This window comes from Falco cherrug, chromosome 4 (assembly GCF_023634085.1).
Source record: "Falco cherrug isolate bFalChe1 chromosome 4, bFalChe1.pri, whole genome shotgun sequence".
Lineage (NCBI taxonomy): Eukaryota > Metazoa > Chordata > Aves > Falconiformes > Falconidae > Falco > Falco cherrug.
In genome coordinates this window covers 106,587,743-106,609,075 of record NC_073700.1, presented here as the reverse complement: position 1 = coordinate 106,609,075, position 21,333 = coordinate 106,587,743, and the positions used below count along the sequence as shown (strand labels likewise).

The following is a 21,333-nucleotide window of genomic DNA, read 5'->3' as shown; positions in this document are numbered from 1 at the left end:
AATAAATTTTCACAGAATCTACATGTTTCAAGTGATAAGATGAAACTTTCTAAACAGTAGGTAAATAGTTCTTCCACAAATCAACACACTGTAAAGAAATCCAGTTCCTTATTTCCACTATAGTAGGCATCAGGATATTTTCCAAGCCCCTGAGCTACCACTTCATAATCAATATAGTCTAATAAGAAACGAGCATTAGATTTCAAAGAGGCAGGAACATGATATTTTAAAGGCATTTCACACCAGGTTAAAAATGTATAGCTTAAGTTCTTCCTCACAGGTGTGCAGGAATAACGTCTCACCAATCTATTTCCTGTATTCTTCCACTAGCTCTGTTCGCAGCATCCATAACATCTGCCTGCTTGGATATATTGCAACATCAGTAGCAGTACATACACTGAGGGCAAATATCCAAAGGGCTATCCACTACAGTAGTAGTATAAGCAGGTTCATCAGGCAGGATACTTAGTAAAGGCATGTGTGGGACACTGAAACCATGAAATACGACGCAGTGGTGAAAGTCCGGTATGCCTGTAAACTGAGTAATCAATTGTGTGTGACATTAGTGCTTAAAGTAAACAAATGAGCTTTCAACTCTTTATTTTATTCCTATTTCAGATAGATGATGAAGGAAGGTATGGACAGGATCACATTGGTAAATGTTTGACAAGGATGTGGCTCTTTAAAATGTTTCTATTCAGGAGGACTGTTAATCTGCAAACCTTTCTCTTGGTTGAACACTTGACACCAACTCATGATCCCAGGCTCTTAAACAATTAGACTATATGATATGAGAACTCAATGTGTCGGCCTGACTTACAGCAATTCCATTTCTACCATTCCAGGTGAATTTTAAATTAACAAAACAGACGGGGGAAAAAAGCAAATTTAATATAGCTAGGTTACACAAATGGCCCTTCTGCCTGGTGGGTGAACTTAAAATTTCCATGTATTTTATTGGAGAAACTGCAAAACACGCTTCCTTTAGAGGCAGGAATCTTTGCTCTCCAGTGGGCATCCACAGAAAACACCAAGCAGCAGCTGAGCTACCTTGGTAGACAGAGGGTAGTTCTGTTTACCAAGTTAGACAGAACTCTAGTTACCCAGAGGTAGTTCTGCTGGGTAAACGAGCACTTTCAGTTCCCATTGAGACCCTTCTGGATGACACTGTGTTGTGACAGTGTGCTGGTGACTCATGAGTTGCTGTGTCTCTTCTCTGCTGATGTCTTCTTTTTTCTGTCTTTTCCATCGGCAAGTGGTGCTTCACTTGTAGGAATGCCTATAAAACATTGCACTAGCATGGATATATTTGATAACTGCATATATATCAAACATTTCAATGCCTATAAAACATTGCACTAGCATGGAAATATTTCATAACTGCAACATACCATTTTTAATTATGTCAGCACTGTGTGCTAGCAGTCACCACGCAATTAGTAACACAAACAAAGCTTACCAAATAGAATGTAATAATTTTTTACTGAAAAAATAAATTTTGTTAAAATCTACACAGCTTAAGGGTAGGAAAATAAATACTTAATTGCAACCTTGATTCACCTTAGTCTAGTTGATTTAAACTGTTGTTGCACTTAACATGTGTGTAATGTGATTTTGCAATTCCAGGTACATATAAAGAAAAAAGTAAAAATACATATCTGAGACTGGTTAGCATTTCCTTTTGAGGAAAAGATGTAGATTTATGCTGGTGGAGTTTAATTTGCTAGAACTTCAAAGCCATCTCTTCCAAAAGTTCCTCTCCTTTACTGTAGTTTATCCATTACAATTGCACTGTTTTTTGATTTGAAAGGTGCTCTGAGCTGATAAACAAGCAGTAACAGCATTGGTACTATTTGATCAAAGTCCTTCTGAGTCCTTACACTTTAGAGATCAAGTAGATGCAAATCAGATTGGGAATAGAAAAGCAATAGGAACATATACAGAGATTTCTAATGGAAGAGTAAATGATTCCCCCCTGCCCAGAATCTTAGAGACCATTTCACCGTGAGGGTTATTTTTTTGCTTTTGCTTTTTATTTTGTTTCCCTCTGCTACTGTCTGGCTTTTTTGTCTGCTTTGTTCTAGGAATAGGTGCTTTGATTGGTCATGAAGAAAGCTGCAGTCAGTATTCTAGTATTGACCTGGTGCACTAATGGCACTGAAGGCTGAGTCTGAGATCGTTAAACACAAAGTCTCTTAAATGGCTTATGATCTGTGTTTATCAATAAAACTAGGAGGTGATTTAGCAACCAGATGTCCAAGTTTTGCTTAGATGTCTCTAAGCTGAACTGCATTACAAATTAACTCTCTTTGTAGCTATAAATATTGTATATAGTAAAGCATTTTCACTGTCAGGCTAAATATTATTGTAAATGCAAAGTGAAAGGTTGATTTCTTAGCTGCTGAACTCAGAACTTTACATAATGGGAATGCAGGTTAAGTGGGAGCTATGGCAGCTTACCCTTGAGCTGAGCCCATAGAGCCAGGTATTTCAGACATTATTTTTGTTTTTCACACTCTGAATTTGTAACTGTTAGCCAATTTTATAAATAAGTTTCCTTATTAATGTCAGCCTTTATTTGAAAAGACATGGCCAATTAAATCAATTATATAGCTTACAGTGAAGGGTCCTTTGTTCATCAGTCCACACTTGCAGTTTATTATGCAATAGTTTTACCTTTTATTGTACTACTGTAAATTTACTGGAATATATTTTTTTTTTAGTGAAGGATGTGAAGAAGTACCAGTGTAATCAACTTTCTTTCTGAGTCACTTAGATCTGGATAAATTTTAACCTTCCATTAATGACCCAGTTAACTGCACTGAGGTTTTCAAGAGGAACCTTAATATTTGAAAGTTTATACATTATAAAATCATCTTGGTCTCAGTCATATTAGAAGGACAGTAGTTGGTAAATGAGCTCGAACTCTAATTAGACTCACTTGCATCTAAATGTGCTGAAAAAAGCTAAATGTTCTCATGTGCAATATTTTAATCTTTCAGTTAGGTAATCTTAACTGTTAACATGGTCATGTTCTGTAATAGTAATTTGTGTGAACCTGGAATGCAACTTCTCTTGTGAAGTTGCCCATGTAGCAACTGTGGAATCAAACTGAAATGTAGTAAATCCTTTTATCCAGAAGAATTTATGGACTGTTCTCCATTTGATAGAGTAACTAATACGAGTCACTTGTTTAATTACTGCAGCTTCTTCAATTGCTAGGGATTTTTTTTTGTAGGTTTTTTTTCCTTCCTTTTTAATTCATAAATAATTTAATATTTAAAATTAGTGTGGTGGTTGGCTGTACTCAGTTGTACAAGAAGTCAGATAGATGTTCTCCACTGGTAAAGATGAAGACTTGCAGAAACCATCTGGACTTTGAAAGGAACTGTTACAAGAATCGGGGAAGGCCAATAACGAAATTTATGGCAGACATAGCTACAGTATTAAAGCAAAAACCCTTTTGTCATTTTTTTTGCTAAATAAGATGACAGTAAGATTTATCAAGGGAGCGCTGAGTTTAATTGTAATATTGTCTCATTACAAACAGTCAGATAAATTGTGTGCATTAATTATGAAGCAGAGACTTGCATAATAGCCTTTTCCTTTAATTATCTCAATTCTAAAATTCTGTCATGGGACATTTAATGAACCTGTCTCTCTGTATCAGATGGTATGTGATACAAATTTATTCTGTTTCTTAGATTATAATTTCTGGTTTTCAGGTCATTGAAACAGGGCAACAGTGTGTGAGCTTGTGATTGAAGGTGTAGTTAGTTAGCATGGTTCTGGTTCAGCTTGTTTAATTGTCCCTGATTTTATATTATGTGTCTGGCAGAGGTTTCTGGAAACCATGCTAGTCTTCTGTTGGTGAATGTCCCATCCACTCCAATATGTCCTGCTTCCAAAGCAAATGCAGGTGTGCAAGTTGCTAATATTCTTTGTATCACACTTTCATGTGAAAAAAAGTGATTTGGTCATCATAGAAAATGAGCTCAAAGGAAAACAAGGATAGTTGAAACAAATCTGCTTTTAAATTGTGCTGAATATTTGTGGAATACCTCTGTCATATTCATCTGTCTCTGCTGACTTGCTGCTAAATGAAAAGTTTGTGAATGTTCTTGGATTTTTTTGTGTCTAAGGTTCTTGTCCTATTCTTTAAGAGAAGCACTTTTAAATCGTCCTCTATGCTTCACACATAGGCTTGAATATACAAGCAAGTATTTTTATCCAAAGCTAATATACGAATACACAATGTAATTATTTTTATTTAATTTGCATAAATGTATAGCACTTAATTTCTGAGTTGAAAACTGCTACTCGTGGTTTTGTCAAAATCCATTCTTTCAGGTTGTTCACAGATTTGCAGCAGTCTATGTTGTTGCAAATTCCCTGTACTCCTAAACAGTCCCAAAGGCTCAAGGTTACATGTTTTTTAATAGATCATAAATTTAGCTTGAATGTGTTTTCTTGTAAAAAACAAACAAACAAACAACCCACAACCCAAAAAACATCCTACCAGTAATCTAATACTGTTTCCTGATCAACCAACCCAAATAAAATAACTTGATATTCAGGCTGATGTGCTGAACTATTAATACGGAATTCAACATTCATTCTTCCTACTCTGGATTTTTTTTTTGATCTAGCAAGCTATCACTGAAGATCATAGCATTAAATGTTGGGTTTGTTATTTGTTTCACACTGTAGCCTGAATGATATAAATTTCACCCTCAGTTCTTGTTTTTTGAATTATTATTTGATGCCTTATGTGCCCTAGGAATAGCAAGTGATATTGAAGATTCCAAGCTACGAAAATAAATTACAGAAGTAAATAAATTTTTAACCAGAATATTTTAACATATGAGCTTTTTTTAAATTGCTTTGTGTAATAATTAAATGTTAATTATCACTTAATAAATATTACTGAAGAATTTGATTATACACATAATTATTGGATAAAATTATGTTGCTTGATCCTTAAATATCACAAGGAATTTAAAAAATAAATTATTAAAGTACATCCCTTAGTCTACTAGTTTGGGATTACAGGTTTATCTTTCATTGTTTCATTTGAACTTCAGGTTGAATATAATTTTCACTGGGTTGACTTTTAAAAGTAAATTGGTTTTTTATATGAATGCAAAAGTAACCAAGAGTATTCTGGGCTTATTTGTATGTAGATAACAGCAGAGTTTGACTGTCTTAAATTTTTCATAAAATGATTATAAGCTTGGTAAGCTCCAGTGTATTCCTGTTCATAATGATATTCAAACACTCCTACACTCTGAGAGCATCCTCCCTATCCTTTCTGTCCTGGTGTTCCATATTCTCCTTCATGCAATTCACAACAATCAGAATTAATAAATAAATAAATAAATAAAAATCTTTGCATCACAAAATTATATCTTAAACAACAAGAAACCCAGGAGGAAATTAATTTGATAGCTACAGAAGCATTTAGAACGTATGATCTGCAGGTCTTGCACTGTAGCACCATCATTAAACTGCACTACAAGCATATGATTTTAATTCTTTTGGCAGTGTGGGGATTTAGTTTTGTGTTGACAGGGGGAGCAGCATGTCAGTGCATGAATGATAATGATACATATTCCCTAGTTAGGCAAATAAAAATGACCAGCTAAATCAAGCACTGCACTGAACCAGAATGCATTTTTAAATCAAATTATTTGGCAAATGAGAAAAGTCTGTTTTAATAGAAAAATCATTTATTGAAAGACTTTAATTAATTTTAAACAAAAGGTGAGTGAATGAAGTAAAGCTTAAGAGCAAGTTGATCATTTAAAAAGCCTCGGCATTGTCATTAAAATACTGAAACCTTAGCAGTATCGGCCATAATATTTTATCCCTTGGGTAAATAAAAGGGTAAGGTAGCTGAAGTTATTGAAATTTCATGGATGTAGAACTCCTGTGATAGTTCAAACTGAAATGGACCTACGCTCCCTCTATTTTGCTTTTTGAATTCTGTCTCTACCTTCCCTGTTCATGAATAATATATCACTGTATGGGGATTAGGCATATCAACCTGAGTTTTCCATTGAAATAGTTCATTATTTCTCTTTCAATTTATGAATATTTATCAAGGGATTCTGGGTTATTTAATAGTATTTTCCCTTAATGCATACCCATGAATCCCCATGCACATAAGTCTGAAAAATGAGAGTTATTTGTCTTGGGACTAAACTGCTCCTAAGCTCCTGCTAGCAAGCTGCAAGGTAAACATTCCTTAATAAGCAATAGGCAAAAAATAGTCTTTCCTCCCTCGATGTGAAATGTAGACAGATTCCTCCCATAAAACTTTCCCTCCACCACTTCAAGATAAAGAAACACAAGCAAAAATAATGTATAAGAACTTCATATATTATCTGGAAAGGGTCTCCATGCTAATTTAAAAAGACCATAAAGTGCTAGAGCTCTTGATGTAAGCTGGTGATGAGAGTTTAAGAAGGGAAAAAACCTTCAAAGACACTTCTACAAAGGATAGAAATGAGCTATTAGGCTGCAAGATTTGTGAAGGATTTGAACTCAGACTGGAACATTGCTTTTTGTTGATTGATCTCCATGTCAATATACTCTTCTTGAATTTGTCATACATCTTACACACATGAAAATGTATAAAATGCATTAAGGTGTAACAGGATGTTCAATCTTTGATGTGCTTGTTTCATATGGGAGAAGTGTGGTAGGGCTCTGGAAGACAACTGATAGTGCTTTTGGGTGAAATCTTTTTCCCTCAAAAAAAAAAAAAGGGGGGGGGGGGCAAAAACAAACTACAAACAATTTCCTATAGTCCCAGAATGTCTCTCAACTCTACTTTTATGGATTCCCTTGAAAAATTATACAGAATAAATTAATTTGAGTGTCGCTAAAGATCATCTTTAGTTTACTGAGAGCATAGAGGGATTCGGGTTTTTTAAGATATAGCTGTGCATGTTCAGACTGCGGAGTAGTTTGAGTGGGAGCATAACAGCACCTTTGAAATATCTCCAAAGCTTCCATGTTTGTCACCAGTCTTTGGTCAAGTGGTTGTTTTAATGTGCTATCATCCATCTCAGAGACAGTTATCATAAATTATTCCTTGAGGATGCAGTGAGGCAAGCTGTACGTAGCCATGAGGAACCATCTTATGAAGATGTTTTGTGAGCTGTAAAACTTGACTTTCAGACTAATGGTCTAAAACCAGAATTTGAATTGTGTTTTGCAGGCAGTTGGGACTTCACTTTTAAACGCCATGTCCAGTTGTGCCTTTCTATGAACCTAAAGGAAGTGTTACGTCAAATGATGTAGAAATCAGACTGTAATTCTTGTTTCACTTTTGTGTTCTTCTACAGATAGTAACTTCATCCTTGCAAATGCTCAGGTGGCTAAGGGATTCCCTATTGTTTACTGCTCAGATGGCTTCTGTGAGCTTGCTGGATTTGCACGAACTGAAGTCATGCAGAAGAGCTGCAGCTGTAAATTTTTACTTGGTGCTGAAACAAATGAGCAGATGATTGTTCAAATTGAGAAATCACTGGAGGAAAAGGTAGAGTTCAAAGGAGAAATCATGTTCTATAAGAAGAATGGTAAGTTTTTCTTTCCTGTTTTGTTAGTCCCAAAGAATGAAACTTAGCATTAATGCATATGATATATAGTATGCATTTTTATGTAATGATTTTTTATGTCTATAATCAGTCCTACAAGAACAGATTTCAATAAAGACAGTTCACATTGAGACTACGTTTATATCAATATTACTGATTATATGTAAGTATATGACAAGTCACAAAGATGCATAGAACAAATTTAGGATCCTAAACTGCATGATGAGACACCGTGTTATCTGCACTCAGTGTGACATGGCATTTTCTACTTTTTCACGTATTGCAGTTCTTACCCTTAACTGCTGAAACTTAAATTAAAAAATTAATACTCACCATATGGTAGACCATGACTCTGTACAATTTTCAGTCCCATCAACAAAATGCTCAGCCACTATATTTCAATGCAATAATAATGATTTTCAAGAAGTGGGTAAGTACTTTAAGTAAAATTTATATTTAAGTATGCATCGTCACATTAAAAAAACATTTCTGGGCATTAAGCAACTCCATCGACTTCAGTAAATTTCAGGTTGCACCATCAAAGCTTTCACTCCTGTGGTAGGGCATTTATAAGGACAGTTTCATAGTCAAGATGAATGAGCCATGGAAGCAAGCACCCCACCATGCACACTTACCAGCTTGTTTCATTTATATCAGGTTCTTTAGTGCACCTGTGCTGTAAGCATTTACGCTGCCATTGTTCATGTGATCTTCAAACAGGTGACACTAAGTGTGAGATACTGACAGGACTGCAGCCGCCTTAGTGATATAGGAGCCTTCACATGTGTTTAATGATCCATGGGTTCAATGGATCCATGGCTGCTTGCCGAGTATCACCTTTTGTTTTATTATAAGGCTAGAATTTCTAGGCATACGTTTAGACCATGTGTCGTCTTCATAGATTCTACTCACGTCTTTACTAATGAAACATTTTCCCCTCAAATATTACTACTATTATATTAGATATTTTTAAAAGCTATTTTCTAAAAGTAACTTTTTTTTTTTTACAAGAAGATAGTCGGTGATTTAGAATCTTAGAAGACAGCTTCGCTTTCCGTAACATATCAAAAAGAGAAACGTTGCTTAGATGGCTTGTATTTATGTCTGCTGTTTTTCACAGTGTTAAGTTTTGAAGTTATTCTGAAGATGCTGCTAAATGCTTCCTTCTCTTGTCTTTTTGGGGAGGCTTGGAGGTGGTGTTTAATGTTGGGTTTTTTGCATTTAGAAGAGACTCCTATAGTTCCTTGAACTTATGTTTTATGAAGGTTATTCAAAGAAAGTAGTTTCAAATTTGTAGATCATGTCTTGAGTATAAGGAAGAATTATTTTAATCTGGAAGGATAGGAGCTGCTTTTCTCAAGTATTGTACAGTGATGAGTGGGCATGGTGAGACCAGATTTCAATGTATGTAAAAGAAAGAAGTAAAGCTAACACATTCATTTCACTGTCTTGGTCCTAAATGATAAATTGTGATTCCTTTGCACTATGAAAGGGTGTTTCAAACCTATAATAGAAACGATTAATGCAGGCAGAAAGAGATTGCAGGTCAATTTGCTTAACAGTAAAGTAACTGAACCACAGATAAATAGATTAAGAGAAATTGATTAGGATAAAAGATTTCCCACAATCTATCCTACTTGCATCCCTGTGTACAGTTTGACGGGAAGCCATTCCAAGACATTTTCTGAGTATGAATAAATTTGCCAGGATGCCTATTATATTTTTCATTCTCATGTATTTCTGTACCACTGGGAAACAGAAATGAATAGGTATAAAAATAACATGAGACTGTTCTTGAATAAAAGCAAAATTTATCTTAAAAGTAATTTTGTTTTTTCAACAGAGCTGCAAATTGCAGACACCAAATTTGGTAAATGACCCATTTTAACTAAATGTTTCAAGTCTGGAGTTGTGTTGGGTTTTTCACAGAAGAAAAATTGAACTTCTGAAGCTGTTAGTCTTATTCAACATTGGCAGAAAAAAAAAAAAAGAGAAAGAAAAAAGTCTTTGCTATAGAAAAATGTTTAAAAAATATTTGAAGAAAGAAGAACTTTGGCAATAATCACCCCAAAATGACTGTATGGATACCTTCAGGCTTACCCGATACAGAAAATAATTGTCAGTTAGGCTAGTATAGTCTATATATGGTGTAGTATAGTTAGGTATAGTCAGGCCCGGTATAATGCCAGGAACGGAGGTCAGTGGGAGACAAGTAACGAGCAATGCCTAGTTGTCACAGGGTTGCACTTCAGTGTCCCAGTAGGACTTCAGGGTGTCAGACTAAAACTGGGTATCTGGCTTTAGTCCGCTATTCAGAGGTACAGCCTTGCTCTGTAGGCCTAGCTATAAGACCAAATGTACACTTCAGGGATAAATCCAGGGATAGAAGTTGAGCTTCAGGGATAATTCTGAGCTCACAGAATAGACTGACACCCCTCAGCATCCTTCTTAAAAGCTTAATAATGAGCACAACGTTATGATAAGAAATGACTGTGAGGGAAACGGTTATATGAATGCAGTAACTTATTCTTGCTTTCTTATCATACAATCACAGGATCATAGAATGGTTTGGGTTGGAAGAAAACAATCCTCCTGGAATGACTAGAAGTGTATAGGACTTTTATTCATGTGTGGGTTTTTTTAATGGATCCTTAGAATAGGATAAACAGGCTGTACCTTCTCATCCAGGATGTTTTCTGCTGTGTTAGCACAGAGCAGTATTAGAACTGTGGCAGCAGTAACAGCAGCTTGAGAGAAGTCTTTTGAAAATAGCACTCAAAATACACTTTTCGTGATATTTTCAGTATTTATTTTGGTTCCTTATCCAGTTCTAACTTTTCATTTATCAGAGCTATATTGGTTTTTTGAAGACAGAAAAGCAAACTATTAAAAGACAAGGAATTTTATGATTGTTGCCTTCTTCAGAAAGTTTTAAAATTCTATAGCTTAGGAGCTGATTTCTTAAATGATTTTTTTCCTCTTACTCTTTCTACACTTCCTTCAAAACATCTGCAATGAATTAAGTTGTCAATTATGATAATGGAAATGCAAAGTAACCTTTTTGAATTCAAGTGAGTTGTGAGAAATGAACTCAATCCCTGGATCTCTTTTTCAGAGTAATCTAAAAGCAGAAGGACACTATGCTACAGAACTACATTTAGACAAACCCTTCTTTTTCTCCCTGCTGGACCACTGCAAAAATTTATCAATAGCAAGTACATGTAGTTAATGAGCTCCTAATAATCCCCCAAGATGAAGTACAATTAAGCTGCAATGTGGATTTTCCCCTTACTGTTACAGTCTAAGATGATGCTACAATAAACCCTATAATCATTGACTTAGTCCAGTCTAAACTGTCCATCTGCTGCTGCTGAGAAGGTCACACCTTGATTCACTGATGACCTCATCAGATCAATTTCCGATGTTTCAAAAATCAGTTTGTAGTGTTTCAAAAGAGATTTGTTCTTACGCACACCCTCTGAAGACCTGCACTGGTTCTACAACCTTCCTTCACTGAAAGGAAATTGGCCTCTTTCTGTGTCCGCGTAGCTTGTGTGAAACACTACGTAATCAGCCACAGCCAGTTCAGATTTACGGATGTTTGAGAGGCGTCACTGTGGTGCCTGTATTACCTGTGCACCCCAACAACAGGGCTGTTTGGGCAGATTTTTGTGGGCAATTAAAAATCCCTGCTGTAAGAGGACTGGAGCGAGTGGATGCTGCTGGGACCACCATCACAAGTTGCCTTAGGACCTGGCTGCATGCAGAGTTGCTTCATCTGTGATAGGCCACTTGGACTCAAGGGACACTTTGCACTTTGTCATCTTCCACAAGTAAAATGAATTAAACACTTTCTGAGGTATGTCTTAGGCATGTGCCTTGTAGTTCTTGGCCCCTAAAGATTTGGTAAGTAAATGATAAAGTCAGGAAGGCACAATATAGTTATTTTGCTTTTTTTTTTTTTTTTTTTTTGGTGTGTTTTTTGTTTTAAGAGTTGGTATGATTAAAGCAAGGTATTTTGGGGCTTTTCTCATCAGTGTAGGAGAATATGTGTTTTAATAACTCTGTATGATTATCTGGAAGGTCAGGACCAAGGTATTATTTCAGATGAGTGGAACATGAGTAGAGTAAGGGTGAAAGTCAGAGCCTCTTACTGACTTACTAGATACCATCAGGTAAGAGGCCATTTGAAGTCTAGGTGTAGCAGTGTTCTCGCACGAGCAGCAATGACAGCCAGAGGCAAATGAAATAAGCCTCAAGCTATGAGACATCATCTATATAGCCTCTGCCATGGCTGCAGCTGAATAATGCGGCTACAGAATAACGAAGGCTCCATTACATTATTTGCAGTTAATGCATGACTTGTGTTAAGGAAACGAAGAAAGCTTTTTTTAGATGATGAATTTAATCTTATTTAAAATTATAGAAGATTTAATTAATTATAAGTAAATTTAAGGAAAATTAATTTCCTTTAAAATGAAAGAAAATCAGGTTTTCTTAAAGCTTTTCTTCCCTACAAAAAGTATTTTGCTCGTTGCAGGAATGGTATCCCTTTTTTCCAACAAGAAGTTTTAAAACCTGCTTTTAATGGTTGTCTGAAAACATCTTGTAGCATTTTGAAACAGGGGAGTTGTATGGTACATTTTTAATATGAACTTTGTTTTAAAAATCTCCTGAAACCCACCATGTCTTTGGGAAATGTTAAGCCCAGCAGTTAGAGAAGAGGCATTTCTTAGAATTTTCTAACTGGAGGGGGGAGGGAAATTTCCATACAGGGACATCAATTTTCTAGTGACGTCTAGTTGCTAATGTAGAGGAAGTCCCTTGACAAGTTGCTTAGCAGGATAGTTCGCAGCAACATGACTTCAATTCTGGTCTGCCTTAAAAATGTGGCCTAAAAATAAGAAAGCTAAAAAGCTTTTGTGGTTGTTTTGCTCACATTATCTAAATTACAGAACAAAATACAGAAGGGAAATAAAAAGAACAAGCAACACTAAAAAATTAATCTGGTGGTTATACATAATTGCAATTACATGAGCCATAAGCAATAATTGGTATCTTTATAAAAACATCCTCTTTTTTCTTTTTTTTTTTTTTTTTTCCCTTTTTCCTTTTTTCTTCCCCCCCTTCCACATAGCTCAGTAAACTTTAGGAATTTTCAGTGATCTTGGGAAAGCCTTTCTCTTAAAAAGCAGTATAGTTTGGGACATAGAGAGAAGGCATGTCCTTATTTTCCTCTGTTTCACAGAAGACAGAATTTTGGTCTCCTTTTCTCCCCGAACACTTCATTTGATTGAACGATGGCCTCTGGTGAAAGATAATGTATAGTCTTGAAGTGTGTAGGTCCCAGCTTCTGCAGCAGAAGAGGAAGACGTGCCAGAGAGCTCTGGCTTAAACTCTGCAGAGCCTCAGGTAAAGCAGTCAGCAAAACCCTACAAGGAGACAAAACCGTTCAATTAGAAGGAAAAAAAAAAAAAAAAAAGTAAAATCCCATGTGCAATGTGATCTGATATATCCTAGATCTTTTGCTGCAATTTAATGACACCTCAACAAGATTGCTGCTTACTGACTGACAGCGCTGATACTTCGTTCTGATGGCACTCACGGTGACATTGGCTAATAGTTTCTTTCAATAGCAAAATGATTTATTAAAAACATAATTCACTGGGAAAAGATTTGTTCTCCTAGAAGCACGCTGATAAGTAAATAAATCTGTATGAGAGTTTCCTGCTGTTTATTGCATTGTTGCAAAGTGATGGGCCCTTCATCGCTTACAGATGCTGACAGATTAGTGTTTCCATACAGGCATGCTAGGCTTCCAGCTGCACTTAGTATGAATGGCTGGTAGTAATGCTTGTATGCACTTTTTTTAAAAAAGATATATTTCATTATGCTGCTTTCTATACATCTGTTTTTTAGGAGAAGATGTAGGTGGGGATGTTTGTACTACATCAGACCAGTCACGCTTCAAATTTTCTCACAATTTTATAGCCACACTGAGGCTGCTGATAGGCTACATTTTATTTTTATGAGTTTTTAAATCAAACTTGAGCCAAATAACTTCTGTCCCCGTGCTTCATCATGAGGTAGGCTGTTCTTTTGTTAAAGAAACATCAAAGCACCATTTCTCCTGATGACTACATGCATCTCTTCTGCTGACATTTTCTTGTTTTGTTCCTGATCCCCAAATTCACATGAAGGATCATAGTGCAGACTATTTGCCACCTCCTGTGCTGAAAATTGCAATGAGTCCTTGCATTAGCTCCATAGTTTTTTGAGAGAGTGTCAGGAAGCTCATGTTAAAACTGTCTATTGAACCCTCTCACTGATTTGACTGGGGAGTTGCAAAAGCAGTCTGATTTTATAGAGCAATTAAGTAATTAAACGGTTAAAACCTACTTCTTTCCAACTGGTGGGGTAACTATAATTCTTTTCACTGAGCAGGCTCAGAGTCTGTTTACAGCATGTGCTCACATGGATTCGAGTGGTGAACTGGGAAGATTAATCTTCTCTACAGCGTTATGTAATTCCTCAGTGTGTGTTTCAAAACCCTTCTGTACAAAACCCATAAAACTGGCAGGACAGAGGTATCAATCCAGGTCCATGACCTGACCCTTTCTCAGGTCCCAGCGTTAGCCCCTGCCTTCCAGAAAGGTGCCAGTGGGCAGCATGCCAACAGCAGGTTAAAGCTCTAGAATCGTGGGCTCAACAGAAAATCTTCGAACTTGCTTAAAACCTGCTGATTAGTACTAACAGATAAAACTAAAATAATAGACAGAGACTATACTGGCACTGATTAAGCAAAATAATTTCTCTGACCGAAGCTTGTGGAAAAAGCAGTGAAAAATAAATGATCCGTTTCTAAAATGGAGCTTTGTGATGTAAGTGGACAACTAACCGGCAGAATCCCCTCTTTCCCTGTGGAATGTCTGCTGAAAGCTATATGAATAACCATGAGACTGTGACCAGCACTTCTCCCAGGGCTGGGAGACCTCCCATTCTGCAGACCCTTGACCTCCTGTTTCTGGGGTCTGCTGCTGTTAGACACTCCAGAATGAGGGTCACAAAAATATCTTGCAAGAAGATATTTTTGTTTATGTTGTTATCACTTGTTTCTTGAAACTGAAAAATTGGAAAGTTGTCTTTATAAGTGTAGTGGTCTGTGTTGGTCTTGCTCTGTTTTTGCTTACAAGAAGTTTTGTGTCATCTTTAAAGCTTCTTTTGAAGAGAATATAAGCTTAAAAGCACAGTAATGTCATTTGAAAACGTGGTTGTGTTTAGATGAATGTGGACTAAAACTCTTCCTGATGTCAAAATACCAGACACAATTTCAAAAAGATTAAGTAGCTTATAGGGAGAAAGAGAGAAATGAAAAAACTCGTTTATAAATACATGGGGGTTTCATATATATGTGTGTATACATGTAAATATATATGCACAGATACATGTATATGAAAGATCACCCTGGCCTTAGAAAATGTCTTGGCTTTTTTTTTAAAAAAGTACAACCCTCAGTAGACTGAGAAATCATATTTAATGCAATGATTACATCTACATGTTGGATTAGAAGCTCTGAAAACCCAAAAGGAATAAGGACCGCAGGTTGTAAACAGTGTTTTAGCAATAGATTTCAAAAATACAGTAATCAAGGGAAACAATTTTTTGCTCATTTTAGGATTGCTCAACTCAAAGCAATGAAAAAAACAGAATTCAACTGAAGACAGTAAAGACTAGACTGCTCAGGAAGGGTTGAGCCTGACTATTTCTGAAACAGTCCGTACAAAGCTATTGAAGAAAAAGTATTTTGGTTTGGGTTTTGTTGGTTATGTTTTATGTTGGGTTTCTTTCCCACTTTAACTATAGATATTGGATATTTATTTATATAATAGACTGTCTCAATTAGTACTCTCCCAGGATTTAGCTGACAAATGCTGAATGCCTTGTAATATTATGATGAGTAATGATCATTGGAGGTGGAGGAAAGGGAGGTTGCAGACTGATAATATTTATGAATCCGCCCTGAAGCTTTTTGCGTTTAAACATAATGCATTTCATTGACTTAACTGAGTTTTTAGATAATCCTGTGTATTTTTCTAATTGTTATAAATGTAACCTGGTAAATGTATTACATCAGGGAAGCATTTATCTCCTTAAACGCAGTTTTCTTTCCTAATCTGGATGGAGATAGGAAAAGGAAATTAGAGCAGACAAAAAATAAGTAGTACACATAAGGATAATGTACGTCACATGGCTTTAACAGGCATTGCTTAGCTTCTCTGCTTTTGCTCAATGAAAACTCAAATGCAACTAGAGGATTCTGAAACGAGTTTCATTAAGTAGGAAAGAGTGGAGTTATAAAAGGAGAGACAGGAAAGCTGAGTAAAAAAAGCTGAAATGTAGATGAGCAGGAGCTCATAAACTAGTGAACTCATAAACTAATTTACATAAAATGTGCACTGCAGACTGTACTAGCTGTTGCATTAAAAATATGTGAAGAGCACGAAGTTGGAAAAGTCAGGCACTCAAACTTGGAGCTGCCATGACAGAGGTAGTCTGTGCACATAGTAATAAATGGAGACTTTGAGGTGGTGAGTTAAGCCTTTCTGCTTAACACTGGCAGTTTGCAGGAGAGGCAAGGATTGGAGACTGCTGTGCTGAGAAGTGTCTTCTCTTAGAACATCATTTCCATCTCTCCATCATGGCAGTGATGGCAGAAAAAGTTAGACGTGCTGGGGAACGTGACATGTGAGTCACTGAGTTACCTGGCAGTAGCAGGACCACAGTGTAGTTTGAAACTGGGCACAGAAAAGAAGAGTGGACACATGGAGGAGGAGTTTACACATTCTCTGGTGAGATGTGATAGATCTGAATAATTTCACACGGTACTCTATAGCCTGTACAGAAGCATGCAGAGATATTTTTAACGGAGGTTTCTAAATCAGCTCCACAGGATTAATACCTACTTATTTATACTGAAATACAATTTTTACTTTGTTACTAAGGTATCTTAAGTATCACCTTTCCTCTACCACACTCTTGGGATACACTGTATTCTGGTTTAAGGTATTTTGGAATGGATTTGCATTGACTGTTAAAGCTTGTAGGGAGAGTTACTTGAGGATACAAGTATGATCTGTTTGCCATACAGAACCTGGGGAAACAAGTCCTTGAGCCTTCTTTACTACTCCTACGCAAGTGTTAGCACAACCATCAGTGACCACATAAGTCATCTACCTGATAGTCCATATGTGTTCTGTTAGTTTTTCTTGCAATATTGTCAGACCAAAGACTGTCACTAGGGTATCACACACAGGCTGTCATCTACAGCTGCAGTAGTGGAGGAAAAAGAAAATAGATTTTGTTAATTTATACATGCCACTTCTGCAGAAATGATGGAGAAGAATAAGGTGCTTATTTACTTAAAGCAACGTAGCCTTGCATTGGCTGTGTTAATTGGTCATTGTCAAAGCTGTGATATTTGCAAGAAAGTACTCAATTTATAGCTGTACTTTTTCTTTCAGCCCCATTCTCTTTCTCTTCACTTGTATTTTTTTTAAACCATTGCTTTTTTTTTTTTTGCACCTTGCTCTCCTCAACAAAAAGTTGATATCTTGTCAAAACCACAGAACATTCAAAATGAAATGTTATCAGTGACGCTGGGAATCTTTGAATAAGCTAATGAAAGAGAGTTTGGTTTCCCCAGAAAAAGTCTTTGGCATCCTGGTCTGTCAGTCTGGGAGTCCACACTTTCTGTGATGGAAAAGTGGAAATGACCGAGCTAAAACATCTCTGGCATTATCCTGTACCCAGCAGTAGGTTTATTCTGTTAACAATTAGTGACTCTGTCAATGAGACTGTGTTGTTGCTGAGGATTTAGCATCAACTTTGTTGACGAATTATTACAGATATCTGTATTAAAATATTTTTATCTTTGTCTTCTACATAACAAATGGCCAGAAATAGGGTGGTGTGTTTTAATTTTTTTTTTTTTTAAGGCTTGATTTGCATCTACTTAAAAGAACATTTAGTTTACTAAGTCAAGTACTGAAATAAAGAAATGTGCCAGACTTATGATGCCCTGTGCGGCCTAATTCTGCCCTCTTCTGCTTATATATCCTGATAATTATTCCTTGTGGAGTGATTGCCTTGTGCCAAAAGCTTATGTGTCTGATATGCAAAACATTTAAACTTTCTTTTTTTCTTCAGGTACCTATGAAACATTACATTTGGTTAGTCTGATACGTTATGTGCAGATGCAGAGCTTCACGAAAGAGGTCTGCATCTTAATCCCTCCTCCTCTCACCACAGAGAGGTGGAAATAAACCACAGGAATTTGTTCATTTATTATCTTCTGCCATTGAGTGATGGAAGGGGCAACACAAGCCAGCTCAATGTCTGTCTGGAGAGTGATGTGGCAAGCAAAGTCCTGAGGAAGTGAAGGTCTGGAAGTGGGTATAACCACTGATGGTTGACACGTAGCCAAAAAAAAGGAAGCCTTAAGCTTTTGAGCCCAGGCCGTAAGGGGCAAAAAGAAAACATAGCTTTGCATCTATATTACCACTTCTAAGAAATTTTTTAATAGGAATAAGTGTGGTTAACAAGGCACTTACTGCAGAAATGCTCAATTAAAATTTTTGACGAGATGGATTTAATTATTTTGTTAAAGAATTATATAAACTGGTTGTCAATAATCCCATTTCATTTCTATATTATTATACCTCTTCAATAACCATATATCCACCAAAGATTTCCATCCTGAGTATTTCATTGGGCTTTGTCTAGGGTGGGCATGACTGAAGATTGAGTGTTTCTGTATGATGAACACACATAGCTCACCAAAAGGGCTAACGGTCTGAGTCTGTTCCTTGGTTTAAGCAGGCTTTGCTTTCTAGTGAAAGCAATGCTTGGCTCTGAAGGCTATTGGCATTCTAATGGCAGGGTTTTGTATAAAATCTTCCTTTTAAATTTCTTGGTCTGTTGACCTTTGTTTTGATTTCAGTATGAGGACAGATTTCCAGCTGTTGGAGCGAGGAAAGGTAGAAAGGGTGCTTGAGAGAGTGACCATAAAGCACTCTCTTTATGTATGTATAAAAGGTGGACTATAGCCAAATTGCTTTGTGATAAGATTATGCTTCATTTGGTCTCTTTTTTTCCTTCCCTGTGATGTGCTTATATAAGCCTTGAGGATATTAAAATATATTTTGAAACTCCAGTTCATAATGCAAGGGAAAGATTAGACTCTTTCTCCAAGAATGGTGGCTTGAAGCAATAAAGAGTCTGTACATAAATAAACCTCCAGAAGAAATTTCTGTGATAGAGGACTCTTGACAATACAGAAGACCTTTGTATGCACCATCTGAAGCAGGGAAGGAATTTCTGTCTCACAGATGAGTGCACTCAAAAGAACTGTAACAAAGCAGAGCGCTACTTTTTTTTTTTTTGATGAGTAGAAAGTTCTTTTGGCTTACAGAATTATATGATGCTGGCTTTCAGTAAAAGCTATGTAACAGATTGTGTTGGATCAGTATATTTTTCTAAGAATGCTCCTCAGTAGTGAAAGATTGCATGCTTCTGTTCTTGACAAAGTGCAACCACATATTGACCTAGTACTGACTTAAAATGAATCATCTCCTCTAGTCCTGAAGAATACTTCATATTTATTTGCTCCTTTCAGAGTAAAGGCAGAAAAACAAAAAAAACAACACCAACAAGTTCAGCTTAGGACTTCTGAAGGTTTAGTGTATAAGTAATGCCGAGACTGGCAGCTGCACCATGCACAGCACTAGCCTGGAGCTCTTCAGGAGAGAAGCAGCCTATTGCATGTTTTGGATATGTGTTTCTTTAGTGGTGCATACCATTTTTTACGCATCTTTGCTTTGCTTAGTCACAATATTTTCAGACATATTTATAGAGGAGGAGGAGGAGGGTAGATAATGAGAGAAAATATGATTGAAGGGAAACAGGAAATGATGTTAAATATTGACAGGGTGGAATGTTTTCAGTGACCAGTTCACCTGCAAACAATTCAAATGCACTCTGATTATACAAAAGAGTAAATGCATTAAAACATGAAAAATTAGAAGGATTTGTCTCTATTTCTATCGATGAACCATGTTACCATAACTTCCTTAAACCTACAAACTTATCATTTCAGATAACATTACCAGGTGTGCTTCTTAGCATAACATAACTTAGGTTTGTTTGAACACTGCTGATGTCCACAATTTTCTTCCAGGAGCAGCTTTAATGATGTGCGTGCATGTGCGCGTGTGTGTAAGACAAGCAAAGAATAAGATACACTCCTACTTCTGGAGGAGATTAAAACAGCTGTTTAAAAGATCATTGCAGCTATTGGTGTTTAGTAGAAGGAATTGAGTGACTTTTCGTCCAGCTGAAACTACTGCTAGAATGCAGACAGGCAGAACGTAACTTTACAAGTAAGAATTTGGCCAGTTTAAGAGTTATAACAATATTTTGTAGAGATCTGTGATTCTATATTTAAGCAGGAAAGTAAAATTGCTTAATGCTTCCTCTCTTTGAATGCATCACTTCAGATTGATAGGGTGGTGGCCATCTAGAACACTTCTGACAGTAACACCACCAAGCAGTTTTTCCCAGAAGTTTTGATAAAAATGTCAAATCTGTACAGAAAATTATTTAAGAATGGAGAATTAAAATGGAAGAAGAAGAAGAAGAAATATCTTGCTTCTGACACCAGTCCTACCTTCTTTTAACAGGACTTCTTGGCTTGCTCTGCCTTCAACCTCAAAATGAGTAACTTTAAACCCAACATAAAGCCAGTCTGCTTCTTCCCATGATTTTTCTTTCCTCCAGCCTTCTGTCCTCCTGTTCCCGGTTATCCCTGCCCCTTCTTTAAATGCCTCAAGTGGAAGAGTTACCTGATGACTGAACTAGTAATGCTACTCTCAGAGCTGCCTGTCTGCCTCTTGGAAAGTTTGACCAGGACAGAGAGAACCAGAAGAATTTCCTTTGAAGCATACTTTTATACCTTCAGCTGTGGTGGTCCTTCAAAAGGGAAGCTGTTGTTTCATCCCCAATGCTTACCTACGGCCTTCAACAGGCAGTCAGGGAAAATCCAGTTGAAAAATTAATTTAGAAAGCTGAATTGTGATCTTAGTGTGTCCAGTTCATTTTCAAAACTGCAGAGTTCAGAAGACAGCAAATAGAGAGGGACGTGGCTAACCTGCTTGCTCTTTCTAAGGACACCTCTAAAGCTCAGCTGATCATTTGGCAGTAGCCAGTTGTGGTGGCAGTGGACCAGGGAACTATTCCTATTTCTTTTTCTGAATGAAAGTAGACTTCTGTTTGTAAATGAATGTGAAAAATAGTATGTTGGGAAACAACACGATTGTGGAAGTGTGAAGAGGTACCCAGAAAAGAAATTTAAACCTAAAAAAGTAATTCTGTAGCAGTACAAATATATCTTTTAAATAATATTAGTAGGCTGATGGTGAGTGGAGGGAGGTAGTGTTGATACCCGAAAACTGAGAAAGACAAAAGCCTGGCACTGGGCTGAATTATCCCAGAATGGATGGAGCTGGGATCTAGGATGTTTGCTAAGATCTCTGTTATACTTCTGGTGCCTTACCAGCATCTAGACATTCATTGTTTTCTGTTCTAAGTAACAGCAGATTTATGAATGATGCTGTCAGAACTGAACAACATACCTTGCAATGAGGTCACATGACACAATCAGTGACTGCAGTAA

At 36.6% G+C, this 21,333-nt stretch overlaps 1 protein-coding gene across 3 annotated transcripts in view; it reads left to right on the top strand.

Moving 5' to 3' along the window:
* KCNH8 (potassium voltage-gated channel subfamily H member 8) overlaps positions 1-21,333 on the top strand; it is a 195,882-nt gene that overhangs the window by 56,211 nt on the left and 118,338 nt on the right. For all 3 annotated transcript variants that reach the window (XM_005441818.3, XM_027809082.2, XM_027809083.2), the window contains exon 2: positions 7,353-7,586. In XM_005441818.3, the coding sequence (XP_005441875.1) occupies positions 7,353-7,586 (234 nt within the window). The remainder of the gene's footprint in view (positions 1-7,352; positions 7,587-21,333) is intronic.